This window comes from Xiphophorus maculatus, chromosome 12, assembly GCF_002775205.1.
Source record: "Xiphophorus maculatus strain JP 163 A chromosome 12, X_maculatus-5.0-male, whole genome shotgun sequence".
Classification (NCBI taxonomy): Eukaryota; Metazoa; Chordata; class Actinopteri; order Cyprinodontiformes; family Poeciliidae; genus Xiphophorus; species Xiphophorus maculatus.
The window spans coordinates 11,034,173-11,052,756 of NC_036454.1; the positions used below are offsets into that span (position 1 = coordinate 11,034,173).

Consider the following 18,584-nt stretch of genomic DNA (forward strand, 5'->3'; position numbering starts at 1 on the left):
CACCAAATTACTGATTCAGAGTGAGGAGAGAAAAAGGCTGTTAGCACCTCAAAAATAAACATGTAGTTAAATAAAACTGGAATCATGCTCAGATGAAGCCAACATTGGACTTTTTGGCAGCAAACGCTCTGACAGATTAAAACATGTGGAGCAGCACCTGATGCTCACTACATGGTAGAGGATCTGTGATGCTGTGGGCCCATTTCTCTTCAATAGACTAGAGGAACTTTGTTAGAGCATAGGATCATAAACTCTTTGAAACACCAGAAGATTTTATCTATCAACAGCCATGAAAATCTTCAGACAGTAAATTAAATTCACCATCCTTCATCCAGTAATTCCTTAAAAAAACAAACATTTAAAAAGGATTATTACCAAATGTCAACATAAGTATCCAAGATACGCTGCTGAAATCCAGCAAAGCACATACTTACACACTGCTAAAACACAAAGTATTTTTAATCTAGTGTCTAATGGAAATATCTTCATACACTTGAAATGAGACAAAACTAACTTATAAGTAAATTAAAAATATAGAAGGTTGTTTTAAGTCAACAAGTTTTAAATCCTGTCAGATTATTTCATTTATGACATGAGAAACATGTCTTATTATAAGTGAAATAATCTTACAGTGGAGGTTGTACTTTTTAAATAAATATTAAGAAGTTATTGACTTAAAACAACCTCCTAAGTTTTGCTGAAAAGTTGCTTGTAAGTTAGTTTTGTCTTATTTCTAGCGTACTAAGACATTTTGACAAGGAACTATTCCAAAAATACCTGGTAAGATTTTGTGTTTTAGAAGTATTTTGGTCATGTTTGTGCGTATAAACTCTTTCCACTTTAGTTACCATCTTCTTTAGCTTCAGACAAATCTAAGAACTTTGGGAGAGAACTGTGTACTTACTAATTCCATCAAGATAAGATATGAAACAACATGACTTGCTTTACCTCTAGTATATTTGCTTTGAGGTCATATCTTAGTGTTTCATGACACACCCTGGGGTCCTGACTTTATCTCTCTCTATGGATTAAAGCAGTCATTTCCCCCGTCCTCTCCTCCTGCCCCCGCTCTGCCCCTCTATTGCCCCGAGTTGTTGCCTCACCGGTCTCAGTGATGTCGATCAAACCCAGCAGGTGCATCAGCTTGAGGAACATTATCACCAAGCAGACGATGCCGACCGTCTGGAGTCCCTCCGTCTCCCATCTCACACTCATCCTGCCCTCTTCTTCTATTTTTCTTCCGTCTTCAGTCTCTACTAATCTCGTCTCTACATCACTGCTTAATTGTTCCACCTCTCCATTTCTTGAAATGTCCCTTTCTCTGTTCCTCTTTCCAGTCTTTGACAGCGTCACTCACTTATTGCTCTTTTTCTGCCATTCTGTTACTCTATCTAGCCCTCCCTCCCCTACTGACGTTTTATTTCAGCGTAGCTTTTTTCCCTCAGACCTCTCTTGAGCTTATTTTAGGTATTTAATGCTATTGTCCAACTTTTTTTATTGAAGCTTTATTGATCAAATTAATATAAAACTACAGTAAAGGAGTGGAACATATTGGTGTCATGCAGTCATATAAAGGGTTGGACACACTGCAAAAAATACAAAAGTATTTTTGGTTTAGTTTCTAGTGCAAATATCTTAGCATGCTTGAAATAAGACAAAAATAACTTACAAGTAATGTTTCAGCAAGATATAGGGGTTTGTTTTAAGTAAATAATTCCTTGATATTGATCTTTTTAAAAAAGAGTAGTTCTACTTATAACATGGGGAAAATGTTTTGCTATAAGTGAAGCATAACTTAAAATATAAGTGAAATAATCTGCCAGTACTTGTTTTAATCAATATTAAGAAATTATTGACTTAAACCAAGCTCCTACATCTTGCTGAAAAGTTACTTATTAGTCAGTTTTGCCTTATTTCAAGTGTACTATTTGCACAAAAAAAACAAACTAGACAAAAAATACTTGATAAGATTTTGTGTTTTTGTAGTGCATCGACTTCTTTTGATGCAGGTTAAATTATGTATTTATTTTTATTCCTCTAGCCAATTAAAAATCCTTCTACAGCCACATCCAAAAATAAAAAAATGCTTATTATCCAACATAGCATCCTAACACCTACTGCTGATTGAATCCTACAATGTCCTTCTTCCGTATCTCAACTAGTAATCAATATCTTCAAAGGAACGATGCATATAGTTTAAGACAGAAACCCCATTTGTCTTTAAGGAGACGCAGAGGAGAGAGACAGAGGTCAACAGGTGTCCTGAATCTCATTTTTCCACTCGGCTCGTTGATCCACTTTCTAATTGTTCCCTCGTGTCTCTCGGGGTCTGCAGCACAGATTTAACGTCGCATTAACTCATTCGAGTTCTGCCACAATCACTCCTGCGTGATGACGTGACGCTGTGAGCTCCCACAGGCCGCGTGACAGTTGTTCTGAAACTTCCGGCGCTCTTTGTCTCCCTCTAGTGTTCACTAACCAAACAACAAAAACAGTAAGATTTGAAATACATTTCTCTGACTTTATTTTGAAACCAGAGGGGAGTAGAGTAACCAAAAAATATTACTCAAGTAAGAGTAGCACTACTTTAACATTTTTTTTCTCAAGTAAAAGTAAAATACAACCATCCAATGAATTACTCAATAAATAAGTAAGTTTCTTTCTTTCCTTCTTATTAAAAAACTATTTGGTAAAAAAGTTGCTCATCTAAACATTAATCATTAAACATTTAAAAATCACATCTTCAAATGGATCAAAATGTAAAGCTATATGGACATTTTTGTATTTTAAAGAGTAAAAGGAAACAATTCGTATAAATAACATAATTATAGCATTACAAAATCAAACAGGCAAAAAAAACATTTTTCTAAATCAATTTTTTTCAATATAATACTTTCAATATAAAATGTATGAAACTTTAATCCATCATTTTTTGTTTATTTTTTTAAATAAACAATGAAACTTTCACAAAAACGGCAGATGTTTCTTTTTTTCCTTTCTTATTAAAAGAAATATTTGGTAAACATAAATCATTAAACATTTAAAAATCACATCATCAGATGGATCAAAATGTAAAGTTATGTGGATATTTTTTTATCACATTAAGGAGAAAAATAAAAAGAATTCAAATAAATAACAGAATTATAAAATAATAAAATCAAATATTTTTCCAAATCAGTTTCTTTCAATATAAAACTTGTGAAGCATTAACAAAAACTGCAGACATGTGTCTGTATCTGCTGAATTATTGATTAAAACAAGCTTGTTCTTTAGTCGGTGCAGTTACTCACAGTAGTTTTACTCAATACTTCATAATACAGTTACTCAAGAAAAAGTAAAATGTACAGAGTAGTAAAAATATCACCCTAAAATAGCAACAACAGACTAAAACAACCTCACTGCAGGAGACCCACACTCAGTTGTGCAGAGAAACATAAACTAAGAGTCCTGGGAGAGTCATCAGTTCCAGTTCAAAATAAAAAAGTGATCATATAAGCATCTGAACAAAGCATCTAATACATCGTTTGACACAGAGCCTCTGATAAAATATTGATGCTTGAAATGTAAACTAACTTCATGCCAGTGTTGGACATTTTAGTGTCAAGCTAAACGTGAAAACCTTCAGCATCTCAAAGCAGGACTCTGGAAAAGTAATTTATATGGCTGCATTTTTACCTAAAATCGATTGAAATGTTCTGTTAGGCAGCTGAAAAGTTCAACTTACCCTATTTACATGAAGTGAGAAGAATCACATGTCTTTAGAGGGCTAAATTCATAACGAAATGAATTTAGCTTTATTTCTAAAGCTGCAAGAGAGAGGATTTGTTAATACTGAGAGTTGTGGACATTAGTCCCATTTTAACAATCATATTTTTCAGCATTATATTCTTCTATGCATTGATACTGAAGGTAAACCAACAAGATACTGCTGGTTTTAACCCGTAAAACCGATTTCTTTTCTTCTGCTAAACAAAATTGTACAAAATTATAAACGTGAATGCATATCCAAATTTCAAATGTGTTTGGTAGAGACTACCGTGAGTTGAAAACGGTACTTTCATACTTCAACTTTTTATCACAATGCATTCACAAACTTCATATATTTTACTGGGATTTTGTGTCAAAGGCCAACTGGAAGTAAAGCTTTACCGTAAAGTAAAAAAAAAAAAAAAAAAAAGAAAACAGTGCAAACAACAAACCTGGCCGGAAATAAGTCAATGTTTTTTGGTGACTGGAAAATGAGTTGTTTCAAAAAACCTCCTGATTATTGAGTCACAGTTCCCAGGCACTGAGCTGTTGCCTGGTAACCCAAGTCCAGCGCAGCCCATCACCTAGCAACCCAAGCGGAATTGGAACATGTTTGGTTAGTTAGTTTTAGTTTAGTAATGATTTTGTTCAATGATTTTGTCATTTAAGCCCATATACCTTTCCTAACCTGTTTAAGGAAGTCTTCACAGAGCAGCTGGATTTACACTGAGATTAAATTAGACACAAGTAGACTATTTACACGTTTCAAGTCCATCTGAGCTGGGTTTTATTTGGAGTTGTTGGAGTAAAAGAGTCTCAAAAGATCCTTTTCTTTCCTTTTTACTATCCTACGTCATTTTGTGTTGATTATAGTATAACACTAACAGAAAATAAATCGTGGTCTTAGGAGCCTTGTTACATTACAACCACAGACTTTTAGTGTGTTTTCTTGGGATGAGTTTTGTTATACGTCAACACAAAATAGCATAGAAGTCTGTGGTTGAAATGTAACAAGGTTCCTAAGACCTATTTATTTTCTGTTAGTGTTATCCTTAAAGATTCAACCTATGATTAGATGTAGTGTTTACAAAAATCAACCAACCGTGTTGGTTAGGTTATGGTCAGGATACAGACTGTTCAGACACCGTCTGAAAACAAGATGCTTTAATGGAGGCAGGATGGGATGTGGGCTGAGTTTAAGCCTCGTTCCTTAATTTTCACTGCAAGGTTTAAACATTTAAGATGAAGTCAATCAGCTGGTGAATTATTCTGTCGGGGAGATGATGAGGAAAGAAGAAGAATGGTGGAAAACGATGATGGGAAACTTTGAATGGCTGTGGTCAGTGTCCTTCAGGGTTCTGGTGGAATACACCAGATTCCATATTTAGGTGGCCTCAGAGAAAGCCAGTTCGATACCACATGTATAATTAATGTGAAGTAATGCTAAACTGGGGAGCATGGCCAACCACAAGAAGAGGAGTGAGCTACTGGAGCAACTGGAGATTGAGAGGAGTGATGAATAATGAAAAGACATTACTGGTGTTTTTGTTGAATTTATGACTTTATGAAGCCTTGGCCATATTAGAGTCACTAATGCGCCGACTGGTGCCTTCCGGCTTTAACCATCTTGGCATTCTGACATATCAGCCTTTAGCCTAAAACTCTAATCAAAGGGCAATAATCAATCAGGGGATCACATTTCTCAGTTACAGTCCCAAACGCACACAGACACTGCAGACTTTGTGATGAATCCCAGATTAGACAGAAGAGCCATTAACCTTTTCTGTTGTTCTGAACCTGCAGACGTACAAATGCCTGGAAGCTAAAAATACCAAAAAGAAATCAATTAAAAGGACCTGAACTGAACCAATAACTAACCAAACTAATGCAGATCATTTTTATTAAAGCATACAGGGTCTTTCTCATTAAATCCTATTTATTTTTATTAAGTTAATGTGTTTTTTGAAGAGATTCAGATGCTTAATGTAATGTAAAATTAAGCTACTGTCAATTTTATAATAACTGCTCACAGGTAATTAGAGTGCTGAGATTTGGCATTAAAGTTTTTTTTTTAAATGTCTGCACTATCAAAACAGTTATGTGAAAATATAGCTACATTTGCATTTTAATACTAAAGCATTTTAGACCACTTTCTTGTTGTTCACATGTGCCATTAAAAAATAAAAATACTATGTATTCTCCAACTTTTTGACAACATCTACAGAGTCTGAGGTTTGTTTGCGACCAAGATATTTGCATTTAAAATGATTTAAACATTAATTTGGTGGAAAAAACTTCATTAATGCAAATTATTAAAAGTTAAATTTATCACAGAAACATGTAGTTATTTCATCAATTAACCACTTTTACTCTTTTGTTTATTTTATTTATGGTTAAAAGTTGTTTTATGTTCTTTTAGAAATGAAATTTAGAAGAAATAGAAATATTCTTTTGATTATTTAGATGATCAAAATGTATTAATTTATTCTTAAATAAACATTGCATCATACTAAGTGAAGTGATCATGAGAAATTTCACTGTAAACAAATAAATAAATCACATATTATCACCTATTGCTAAACGATGCTGAAATTAGAAAAACATTTTAATTATAAAAATAAAAATGTTCCTCTAGATTTTCATTTCTAGCTAAAGTCCAGTCCAAAATTATTCAGCAAGCATCTTCAGACAAGTTAGAAGGTGGAAAAAAAAAAAAAAAAATCTTCCAATAAAAAACTGCATGTCAAAAGTTACTTTAACCCTTATAAAAAATTTACAAACACATATTTTTCATGTTAGGTTTAGAAAACTGAAGGGTGAAATACTCTGGTCACGTTATTACTGATCAAATGAATTAAAATGTAATCTTTAAGCTTCCTCAAGTACCTCAAGTTCAGGTTCTGTTCAGTTCCGCTTTGTTTATACTACACACCGCTCTATACTGCCACCCTGTGGCCATCCGGCAAACAACGTTGCATAAAATGATGCGGTGAAATCCCTCCTGCGGAAGTGGGATTGCCAGTCAGATGTATGAAGCTGAGGGTGTTCTCCAATTTTAAAACTTTGTTAGGAGGTTTGATGTTCTTTTAAGCAGAGACTAGATGAATCAAGTAGCAGGATTATTAGCACATAATCCAACAGGGAGTCGTTCCCGTTTCCTCCGGTCTCAGGCTTAAGTGTTTGTGTGAGCTATACTTTACTCCTGCTCTTCTTTTGTTTTAAATGTATTTTGTTTGCATATAACTTTATTTATTCTTTTATTACAATACGTTCAATAAAGTCAAACTACTAAATGCACATTTAATATTCCTAAAGTTATGGCCTGTTTTCAGCCAAAAATTGATTTTGTTTCACTTACTTTTAAAGGCAACAATAAACATACCATGACAATATTCCTTGCCAGTCATGTGACTGTCTTTCACTTATTATGTGAAAGAAAAACTCATATTAACTCATGTTTTATGGAATCATCACTAATACAGTGATATATTCCAAGCTTTTTCTTTTTGTAATTTTGATGATTATTGCTTACGAATAACAAAAATCCAACATCCAGTGCCTCAGAAAGTTACAATACCGTGAAAAAGGTCATTAAAGGAAACTCATGGTGTCACAATAACCAGCTAATTAACTCAAAACTCCTGCAAAGTTTTCCTGAGTCTTTAAACGGTTTCTCTCTCTGTCTGGGTCAGTCAGCTAAACAATCATGGGGAATTATTGACATCCTTCACAAAACGTCACTGCTGAAGAAGCTGGTTGTTCTGTTTCCAAGCATATTAACAGAAAAAGTGTGGAAGAGAAAAGGTGCACCAGCAACAGGGAGAACCGCAGCTTTGAGAGGATTGTCAAGTGAAATCAGACAAACTCTAGACATGGATTACAAACATTACGTTCCCCATGTCGAGTCGCTCCAGAACCAGAGACGACGCCACTTCATGCTTCCATCTGCTGACAAGCTGCATGAAAATACTGATTTTATCTTGTAGCAGGACTTGGCGCCTGCCAAAGGTCCCAAAAGGCTGCTTCTTTTACAACTACACAGCTCCACAGGCTGATCGCCTCCAGGCCACGCCGCATGAATGCAGTGATTCATGCAAAAGGATCCAAACCAAATACCGAGAGCAAAGAACGATAAATACTTTGAAAACATCCACTTTTGAGTCATCTAATGTGATATTCGAATGTTTTAAGACTAAATTTTTAGGTTTTCTTTACCTGTGAGCCATAATTATTAAAACTGCAAAAAAATAAAAGTTTTAAATATTTTACCAATCTCTATAAAATGTCAATTTCACTTTCTGAGATGACTGGTAAGAAATATTGTGCTTTAAATTTTTAAGATCTACTAGTTGATAACTATATCCTATAAAGTTTTCCTAAGTTTAGAGCGGCCCAGCCAATGTGCCGACTTGAATCTGATTGTCAAGGTGAAATTATTAAAAATAAGAAAAAAACAAAGCAATTATTAGCAGAGTTTGATTGCTAAAATTCAATTCAATTCAAACTTTTTAACCGACTCCAAGTCTTTAGCTACACATCATACAAACCACAGCCTAAAAACCAAAAACTAAAGGAGTGAGTAGAAGTACAAATTTATTCTTACATCTGTAGCATCATCAAATGAATTACTGTTTGTGTTAACCTGGTTTACTTGATAATTTTCCAAAATGTTTAAATGTCTAGAAATAATAAAAAATATATAGGAAATATTTATTGCTTGTTTCATGAATGGTGATTCTAAACTTGACTTAAGAAGAAAGTTTATCTTTCACCAAATCTGGAAACAGCATCTTTCTCTCATAATAAATAACGTTTTTACAAAAATAGAAACGATTAATTAAACTTAACAGCATATTTTCCAGTCTCAGGATCTCTGTGTTATTGATATTTAAGTTATTATATTGTTGCCAGCTGATAGTTAGGTCTGCTTTACCTTCAAATGAGGAAATGGGCTCCAGGATGCCGAACTGCTTCAGAACCGCCATGAAGAGAATGACGACCACCCCGATGGCGAACAGCTCCATGCCCTGGATGCCCATAGCTGGAGGTCAGAGGGCGCCCGCTCAGGGCCCAACCTGGACACAATCGTTTGGCCTCCCCCCCCCTCAGACACCAGAACCGAGTCCCACCGAGTCTGAAGCAGATGTTTTTACCAGAGGTGAGGCCTTGGGATGGGCTGCTCTAATGTCAACACTGAAAATATCTGGAAGCCGACATATATGGAAAACCTCCGTCAGCGAGCCCACCGGGGAAAATGGAGTCTGTGTGACGAGCCATTTATCAGAGCGCATTAAAGGTTCGCAATCACTTCCCTGACTCACTTCCTACAACTCTCGGCTCAAACAGATACTATCACTGCTCATGTTTACACAAACGATCCCTGTCTCAAGGAAGGATGAGAACGCCATCAAGGGGAAGTGAAGAGTGCAGCAAAGTGTCAGCGTCCATTTTCATGACTTGTTACCCAGATAGAGATCTTTCGAAAAGCACAGCATGCTGTAAACAGCAAACCAACATAAATTACCCCATTATGGACTCAAACCAGAAACCTTCTACAAACCGAGAACAATCTCACTTCCTGGAGTTGCAGCAACCACTAAAGCATCTCCAAACAAACTAATCAGACCAAAGAACTTCTCATCTAAACAACCAAGGAAGCCACTTCAGTAATCCAGGCGCTGAGCTTCCAGATTCAGCTGCTGTCCAAGTCAAAGTGCAAATATAAAAGCTCACTTAGCGGCGTCCAGGCGGGGAGGTCCTGAGGAGCGGGAGTTGCTGCAGGGAGTGGAACCTCCTCCCCTGATGTCGATCTCCTCTTCCTCCCTCTCTTCAACTTCCTGAATTTATCTTTTTACAACTTCTGACTTGAACCAATCAGCAGTCTCTTCAGCTTCACATCCACCAACGTCTCCGGTTGAATCTACAAATGTTTCATACCTTTTAAACCTTTTCATGTTTTACAATCATAAACTTTAAAGAAATTGACAGAGGAACAAAGAAATGAACATTTATATAATACAAAAAAAAAGGACCAAAAGTAAGAGTCGGACTACTTCAGCATGTTTTCACTCGTGAAGGTCTGCAACTGGAACATTTTAAAGTGTAGTTTTTCCTTTTTTGTGCTTGTGTTGTTTTTGTGATTCTTCTAATTCATTTGAACTGCCTTGTTGTTGAAATTGTGCTAAATAAATAAAACTTCTTTTTCTCAAGTAAAAGTAAAAAGTAGCCATCCAAGAAATTATTGAAGTAAGAGTAAAAAAGTATTGGTAAAAAGTCTCTTCAAGTACTGAGCAACTGATCAAATTATCAATCAATTAATATTTAAAAATTACATTATTAGATGGACCAAAGAATACATTTAAGTCAATTTTTTTTAAGGATCAAAATGACAATAACGCGTCATTTACTATTAGTAACAGAAAATAGCAAAATGAAGCAAAAGAAATTTTTCCGAATCAGTTTCTTTCAATATAAAACTTTAACAAAAACAGAAGGCGTGCGTCTTTGTCTGGTGAATCTTTGTTTAGATTAAGTTTGTTTTTCATTCAGTTGTGAATTTTCTCTGACCCACACAAGCTCAAAGTTATACATAGTCTTAAATAGATGGACACACAAAGAATACATGATTAAATACCCATCAGAAGTTTAGGCGGGTCACAATAACAAGCCTAAAGGTTTGACTGACATTAAAAAAGGTTCTTGTAACTTATTAAAACCCAACATTTAAGTAATTTTGTGTATCTATGCTAAAATATTCAGTTCCACTGTCATGTTAGATGCTCAGATTCTTGTTAAGTACGTCTCTTTTGCTGCTTTTCCTGAACCTGACCTCTGTTTTCGTTCTGCTTGCAGATAAGGGGAAGTTAAGCTAGACTTTTATAGAAAGATCAGGTTACAGAGACACCTCTTTATTATAAATAAAACACATCACTATCTGTCTTTTAATGGTTTCTGCGGCATGCATGGTATATAACTTGAAGAAAATAGTGTTGGGTCCGTCAGAGCGGGATAAGTTACGACTCCGCAGGCACTAATGGATCAGTGTGTGTGAGAATGTGTGTGGACCGAGTGAGAGAGATCAATATCTACAAGGAGATGTGACTATTTCTGTGGATTTTATCAGAACAATTAAGACAAAATGTTAAAGATAAAATCTCAAATCTGCCTTATTAGTGAAAATGAGTCTGGATGTCTGATTTAGGTTAAACTCTAGTATAATTTTCTATCAAAAATTTTTTATTCTGTCTGTTGTATCCCATTTTGAACATCTAACCTTGTTGTCCTGTATCTTGATGCTGTGCTATTTGCACAGTATTCACAAAGTTTGTGAGTGTGTGTGTTTCTCAGACTGGGCCATTAAAACACTAACAGGTTTTTAAAAGGTGGGCCCGGTTCTGTCTGCTGACACAACATTCTGTAAATAGGGAAAGCGGATCCATATGGTTTCCTCCCGGACGCATCAGCAGAGACCTTCAGAGAGGAAGACCCACTGAAGTAATAATATTCTCCTCAATTATTTCTAATGAGGGATGCCCATTTTCCTCAAACTTTATCATAAATATTTTTAAAAGAAAAGTTAATTTAAGATCAAGAAAAATACATTTTTATAGACAAATTGTTATTTTAACTTGAGAACAATGGAGTTTGAAGTGCTGGGTCCACTAGTGCAAGTTGTTGTTACAGTTTTCTGTATTCTTTCATCTATAAAACTTTTTCCTTTGGTGGTAAATTAAAAGAAAACAGGATTCAAAACATCATGTTTTTTTAACTTGGTAAATACCACAAAACAGAGTGACCTAAATACTTTAAGGATAAAATGAGCAAGATCTGACATAATTCATTTTATGGATCCAAAGCGTAGATATCCTCTACAATGATGAATTAAAATAAAAGTTTAATGAAGAAAAAAACTTATAGGACAACAAATAACATGGAACAACAAATGGATAAACATTAATGGGAAAACCCAACAGGCAACAGCAGACAGTGAAGGGCCTGAATGACAGGAGAAACATAGATGATGGGAAACACAAGTAGGTTCAATAGACTTGAACACTGAGGCAGATATGAGATACGAGAGCCGATTAAACTAATAAGATGAAATATGTAACAGCTGTGGCAAGCAGAAAAGCTGATGGGGGAGAGTGATTAACACAGAAGATGAATTGAGACTAAGAGAAACTAGAAACAAAAAGAAAAACAGGCCTGCCAATAATCTAAAAACACAAATAAGAAACAGAATATTAAGACAGTGTCTTTCGAATTCGGAGCCACCAGGGGGCGATAAGGAGGCCTCAAAATGTTTGAGGAAAGATGGTAAACAAAAAATAAATAAAACAAAAATCATATATTTTCAATTTCAGTTCAGTTATAAACCTTTATTTCAGCACTAACTACAAAATATAAGTAAAAACATATTTTTAAAACGTTATTTGACATGCTGATCTTTCTGATTGGCTGCCATCAAGCAGCGTTGCTACTTAAGCTAGCACAGCTAGCGCGAAATGTAAAGGTTTTTAAAAAGACCGAAGAAAAAGTCAACAATAAAAAGAACCCCAAAGAACTCATGGCCGACTAAAATCAGAAGACAGGAGGCAGCATTCATACTAAATAAATGTAATAATTACTGAACAGTGAACAAAAGTGAGAAAACAAACATGCTAAAAGTCAACGATTCTTTCAATATTCTGCAGTATTGTCTATAGGTTTGCAAATGGGGGCCCTAGCCAAAAGCTAATGCTGTTTGAAGGCCATGATGGCATGAAAAATTTAGGAGAACCTGCACTAAGAAACTGAACATAAAGAAATATGTGGTAAAATCTACGAGACAATAATAACCATACAGCAAATCCAAATGGCAATAAAGAACCCAGAAACAATCCGAATAACAAACAAAAGGAAACCAAGGCAAGGATAATCTAAAAGAAATAATAAATATATACAGGAAAGACCATTAAGATTAAATGATTTGTTTCTGTACATTTGAAGAGCTGCTGATGTTGCACAATAATTCTTCAATAATCAAAATTTTAACTAAGAAAAAACAGTAATAGCGCAGGACTGAAATCATAAACATAAAGATTACCTACATTAAAAACAAGATTTAATGGGAAAAATAGTTGAACAGTTTCTATAGATCAAGGATTGAGGGAGCTGCTGTCTTTCTATATATATGATAGACTGCTGGAGGACGGGGCTGCCATCTATTGGCCAAATTAGGTATCAAGCCATTAGTACTTTCACTCAACAAGGACAAATGTGGTGTTGAGAGATATAGTTGTAACTTACACATGAGAAAATGTCTTGTAAAATAATCCACCAGTTCTATATTTATCAATATTGAGCCATTAACTTGAACAAGCTCCTATTTCTTACTAAAAAGCTACTTGCTAGTTTGTTTTGTCTTGTTTCAATTGAAGAAACTAGACCAAAAATACTTGGTAATATTTTATGTAGTCTTTTTTTTGCAGTGCACTAACCATTTAAATAAGAGACAGTGAAAGAAATCTGCAGAGAAGTGGTGGAGTAATGAATGAGTTTCCACCTCAGGTGCCCCTACCTGAGCGATGGTACCTGGCTGCACTGGTCGTGCAATGGGAGAGGCAGCTGGGCCGAGACAGGCGCCTCCTGGCCTCCACTGACAGAGCCGCCATCACTGCTCCCATCCTGCAGCTTCTAGCAAAGATCCAAAACGGGTCAGACTCTGAAGGCCTGAACTTTAAAAGCTCAGTGGCGGAGAGAGAACGACCGGGACGGCAGCACCCGATAGTGAAAGAAGGGACTGACAAGGGTGAGAGCTGGAAGAGGCTGGAAGGTCGTCGTCTGTGTGGATGAGAAGCTTTTTGAGCAGCGATATTTGAAAATCTGTTTGAGCTTGAGAGACGGACTCACAGTGTGACAGAAAGAGATAAAACGGTGGAAGGGATCAAACGGTTTGCAGAGAGCTTCTGACCTTTCACATCACACGGACTGCAGACCTAACCTTTTCTTTCTGTTTCTGTCATCTGTCTGCCTTCCTCCCTTCTGGTCGCCTCACAAAAACAAGAATCTGACTTCCAACAGAACCAAATTTCCATATTTCTACTAATAAGCATGGCTCCGTTCTTCCAGGCCTGGATAAATATATGAAAGTCGGCGAAATATTCCTTAACAACACCAGAATATTTTTGTCGTTTCTTTTTTGGCTTGAATGTTACATGGGATAACGTGCAAATACTAAGAGCATTTCTTCATCAAAACAACGTTTTTATTCCAAGAAAGTGTTTCTTATTGACTGAAATATATTTAATACCAAATAGTTTCCAGAAGAGTCCAGCAGGTTTTAGGTAAGCCTGTTGCAATAAGCAATATATCAGTTACATGACCAAATAATGACAAATAATTTCCATTTGTATGATTTATTGTTTTCTCTTTTCTCTCTTTTTACTAGAACTAGATGACAAAAGTCTCCAGTCCAGTGTTGTAGTCAAGACCACCTAACCCGAGACCAAGACAAGACCAAGACCAGAGTATATCAAGACCAAGACAAGACCATAACTTTTAGGGTCCAAGACCAAGTCAAGACCAAGACTGAGGAAAGTTGAGACCGAGTCAAGACCAAGACCAGCGCCCCGCGCTACATGACACAATAAAATGTGAAATATGATCAAAATTGCTAATCAAATTGATTTGAAAGATTCACATTCCCTTAAAAACACCTAGATATTGTTGAGAAAAATGAGATATATTTGCTACCTGTTGCTCGTTGTTTTCTCATCTCCCCAGGTTCGTTAATGTCGTGTGTAAAAGTGAAACCACAAAGACAACAGTCACTGTCATCCAGAATTTTATTCATACAATCAAATGCATAAAATCACATCAACAGCTCATCATAATCATCAGGAACCAAAGCCACAAAGAAGAAATTAATTACCCTAGAAAAATACAAAAATACAAAAATGCGTCTTCGGAGACCACTACGTGTGGCAGTTAAGACAATTCCACCCCAGTGATCTGACCTGCTGTTTTAGCTCAATTACTTTCATATCAAGGCGTGTTTCTATTGTCTGCCTCAAACTGGTTCCTGAACAGCAAAGAGCTCTCATGACTTCTCCTCTGACCCAGGAAAACAGCAGATTTTGACTATAAAAATTAACACACGTTTCAGATAATATCCTCAAACTGATAAAACAGACATGAGCAGTTTTCAATACCAAAACATTTGTTACACTCAATATTTTCTGATTAGTTTTCAACTCCTTTGGTTATAATAAACTAAAACATTTTCAAATGAATATATGATTTATACACTCTTAAGAATGTGATCTAATATAAAAAACTACTGATTAGACTGGTTTTAATTAAATCGTGCTCATTATTTCTAAGAAAAATGTTCTACTGATGAAGTTATGCATTGATTAAACCATGAGTCTAAATCTAACCTAAACTGAGGCCTACTCAAAACAATCATGGTCCATCTAATATTTAAACATGTGGTAAAGTTAAAGCTAGCATTAAAACTAGCATAATTAAACTAATATTTCCAACAATATTAAGTACTTACAGCTGAAATAAAATTAACCAATATTAAAAGCAGAACAGCATAAAAAAGAAGAGAGCATAAAAAGATAATGCTCTCGGCATTTGCCCATATCATTCATGTCAGAAACCACAACTGTCTGCACCATTAAACATAGCAACTGAGGCAATGCCCTGACGGTAAACAATGCTCAGCTATGAACACTGACCAAAGAGCAACAAGCAAGAAGTAACCAAGCACAAGGCGCTCACCATGACTGTTCTCACCCTCTCTCCCATTGCATGAAGCCAGGCAGCACAATACTGTAATGTCTCCCATCATGGCAGACATTACAGCTGCCACTTTGAACAAAACAATCCAAAGAGCAATGCACATGCTCTGCGTGCTCTTTCGTTCTTGTGTTTTATTTATTTGCTAATTAAATAAATATCAATGTAAACAATTAAATAAAATAATGATAGCTACTGCAGTGTACACAGAGCATTACAAGAACAAAGAACGGCTCTCAGTGAGGCTCCGGTCCTATCTTAGTAAAGAGAAGTTCAGAAGACTCGGATCGTTCGTGAATGTCACGTCACTATATTGCAGACTTTTGGACACAGTGTTGTCCCATATATGCGACACGTTAGTCATCACCTCCGCACAATAATTCAGCGCAGTGAGTGACTTTTTTTCATCACAAATGCTTATGTGTCTGTACAGCTAGCTTGGCTAACATCACGTCAACGGAGCTTACCTTCCTTTGAGCTTCTTTTCTAAGTTACGAAAAACGTTAGACGTAGTCCCCGCCGTCTGTGAGAGCGAAGCGCTGCTGAATTAGCTGCCGCCATCGGATTTCTTATGATTTAAGCAGCGCAGACAGACGTCTTCTGGCGCTCAAAGGAACCCACTGCGCATGTCTGGAGCGTCGCGTGCGAGTGGAAGGTGGGGAGGAGGAGGGGGGTAACAAACACGTAATTGGTACGTCACGTTATTGCTTGGATTTTAATCTGTGCGTTTTGCATCCGGTCAAAACAAACATGTTAACAAATAAACTGGACAACATGCTGTAAGTTTAGTGATATTTCCACAGTTGCGGTCTTGAAATAAAATCCCGAGTCCTCTGCGCCCGAGTCCGAGACGAGACCTCGAGTACTACAACCCTGCTTCAGTCTGGTTCTTTGGTCTCAACCAGCCCTTTTCTGAAGGACAATTTTATTTATAGACACTTCAAAGTTAATTTTATTTATTTATTCTGTTATTTTGTTGTTTTTTAAAATTTTGGATACTTAGCATGTCTTCCATTTCCAGTGTCAACTGCTGATTATAATTTAAGTTTATTGATTTTTGAGGACGTGTTCTTGCGTCATTACCTCGTTGCCATTGCATTACTTAAAAATGGTCTCATAACGACAATATTATCGTTTATCGCAATAAATTCTGGGACAATGTATTGTCCAGCATTATTTGTTGTCATGACAGGCCTAATTAACAGGACGTCCATCTTAAATTTCCCCTCATGTTTTTACACTTTTAAATGTTAAAATAACATTTGTGTCACTAAAAAGGCTAACATGGCATCCAGATTAACACACACAAAAAATATTCTACGCAAAAATAACAATTTTACTCAACATTTTCTAAAGCACCATCATTTTTTTTTTTTTTTGCACTATTGGGAGCCTGGCATCTGGATCTGGTTTGCCAGGGTATTTTATTTTATATTTTTCTACAATAAAGTCATTTTTATTCTAAGATGCTGATATTAACAACACTGAAAATACAAACTCCTAAAGTGCTGCTGGTTTGTAAGAGTGAGCATTTCACCCAGCATTGCTCCAAAAGGGTTTTCTATAATTAATACAAAGAAATAATCTTTTTTAAGATGAATGTAAACTCCAAAGGACTCACAGTCTAAAGTCACTTGGCTGAAAACAACAGCCTGATTTATGCTGTGCAACCATCAAAATGTTGCAGATTTAAGCACTAGACGTTTGGTTTGCATTACCAAAACCTGCTGATATGAAGTGTGGCTCAAAATGTCTTACTTTATATTATGCATTATAATATTTTTTTAATCAACGTTGTTTTCTTTAAAAAAAAAGATTAAAAATTGAATACTTTTAATTTTTTTCACAGTAGTTTATTAAAAATGTATATTTTCTAAATCCTTCCAACATAAAAAAATATTTCTCTCATGTTTCCAACAAACTAGAACACAAATTCTCCACAATTTTGATATTTTTTGACGTATCACGTTTACTTATTGTAAATAATGTGCAACTAAATCCAGTCTGACCAAATCTCAACCTCACAGCAAACTTTTCTTGCCAACTGGCAATAAAAATCAAGAAGAACTTAATACAAATGTTGGGTTAATGGCAGTTTTGCAGTGTTTAATAACAAGGGCTCCGGTCTTTCAGGAATTATAAAACAAACAAACTGAACAATCTACGATTTAAAAAAAACTAAAAACTGGCATAAACAGGCCGTGATGATACACTTTATGGCCACTAGAGGGCGCTGAAGCTCAGGATTAAATATCAAAGTGATGCTCCGAGATTTGTTGCACCTTTTTTTCCTGTGTTTGACAATGAAAAGTCACCCAAACAAAAATACTTTAAAGAAATCTCTGTTATGAAACATATGAAGTAATCAGAGAGAGAGAATCTAAAACCAGCAGTGAATTTTGGTCTAGTTTCTAGTGTAAATATCTTGGTACTTGAAACAGGACAAACTAACTTAAAAGCAGTTTTTCAGCAAGACATAGAGACTTGTTTAAGTAAATAACTCTTTAATATTGATTAAAGTCCTTGTTCCATTGGCAGATAAATTAACTTAAAATATGTGAAAAGTGTCTTGCTATAAGTGAAATAATCTGCCAATAGAACAAGGACTTTTTCATAAATATTAAGAAATTATTTACTTAAAACAGTCTCTATTTTAAGAGACTTGCTGAAAAGTTACTTTTAAGTTAGCTTATCTTATTTCAAGTGTACTAAGACATTTGGACTAGAAACTAGACCAAAAATACTTGGTAATATTTTCTGTTTTTGCAGGCTTCTACAACATATAGAGATGATGAAATCGCTCCTCCATGGACTCGTGATGAAAACCCGTCTTTTTGCTTCACCTGGTCTCAACAGGAAGTGCCCTTTCTAAACTCTGTAAACAACATCCCCCGATATTTAAACTTCCTCTGCAGCTTCTAAAACTTCCTACCTGAAATGATGGTCAGGGGAGCTTTTAGAGGCTTTTTCTGCTGCTGCAGTATGTGCCTCTCTCCTTTTACTGTGGTTATAAGCTCCAATTAAACCCAGACTGATCCTCGCTTCCACCG

At 35.7% G+C, this 18,584-nt stretch overlaps 1 protein-coding gene across 11 annotated transcripts in view; it reads right to left on the reverse strand.

Annotated features, from left to right (window-relative positions):
• LOC102228939 (calsenilin-like) overlaps nt 1–18,584 on the reverse strand; it is a 45,410-nt gene that overhangs the window by 8,075 nt on the left and 18,751 nt on the right. For 2 of the 11 annotated variants that reach the window (XR_002753622.1, XM_005794862.3), the window contains exon 3: nt 5,371–5,373. The exons of 2 other annotated variants lie outside the window; for them this stretch is intronic. Coding sequence is in view for 6 of the 9 variants with exons in the window: in XM_005794862.3 (XP_005794919.2) it covers nt 5,371–5,373 (3 nt within the window). In the remaining 3 variants the exon portion in view is untranslated. Of the gene's footprint in view, nt 1–848; nt 852–1,103; nt 1,384–5,370; nt 5,374–8,680; nt 9,539–13,306; nt 13,505–18,584 lie in introns of those variants that run through there. 7 more of the 11 variants (XM_014468467.2, XM_023344134.1, XM_023344131.1 and 4 more) reach the window with 7 other exon arrangements.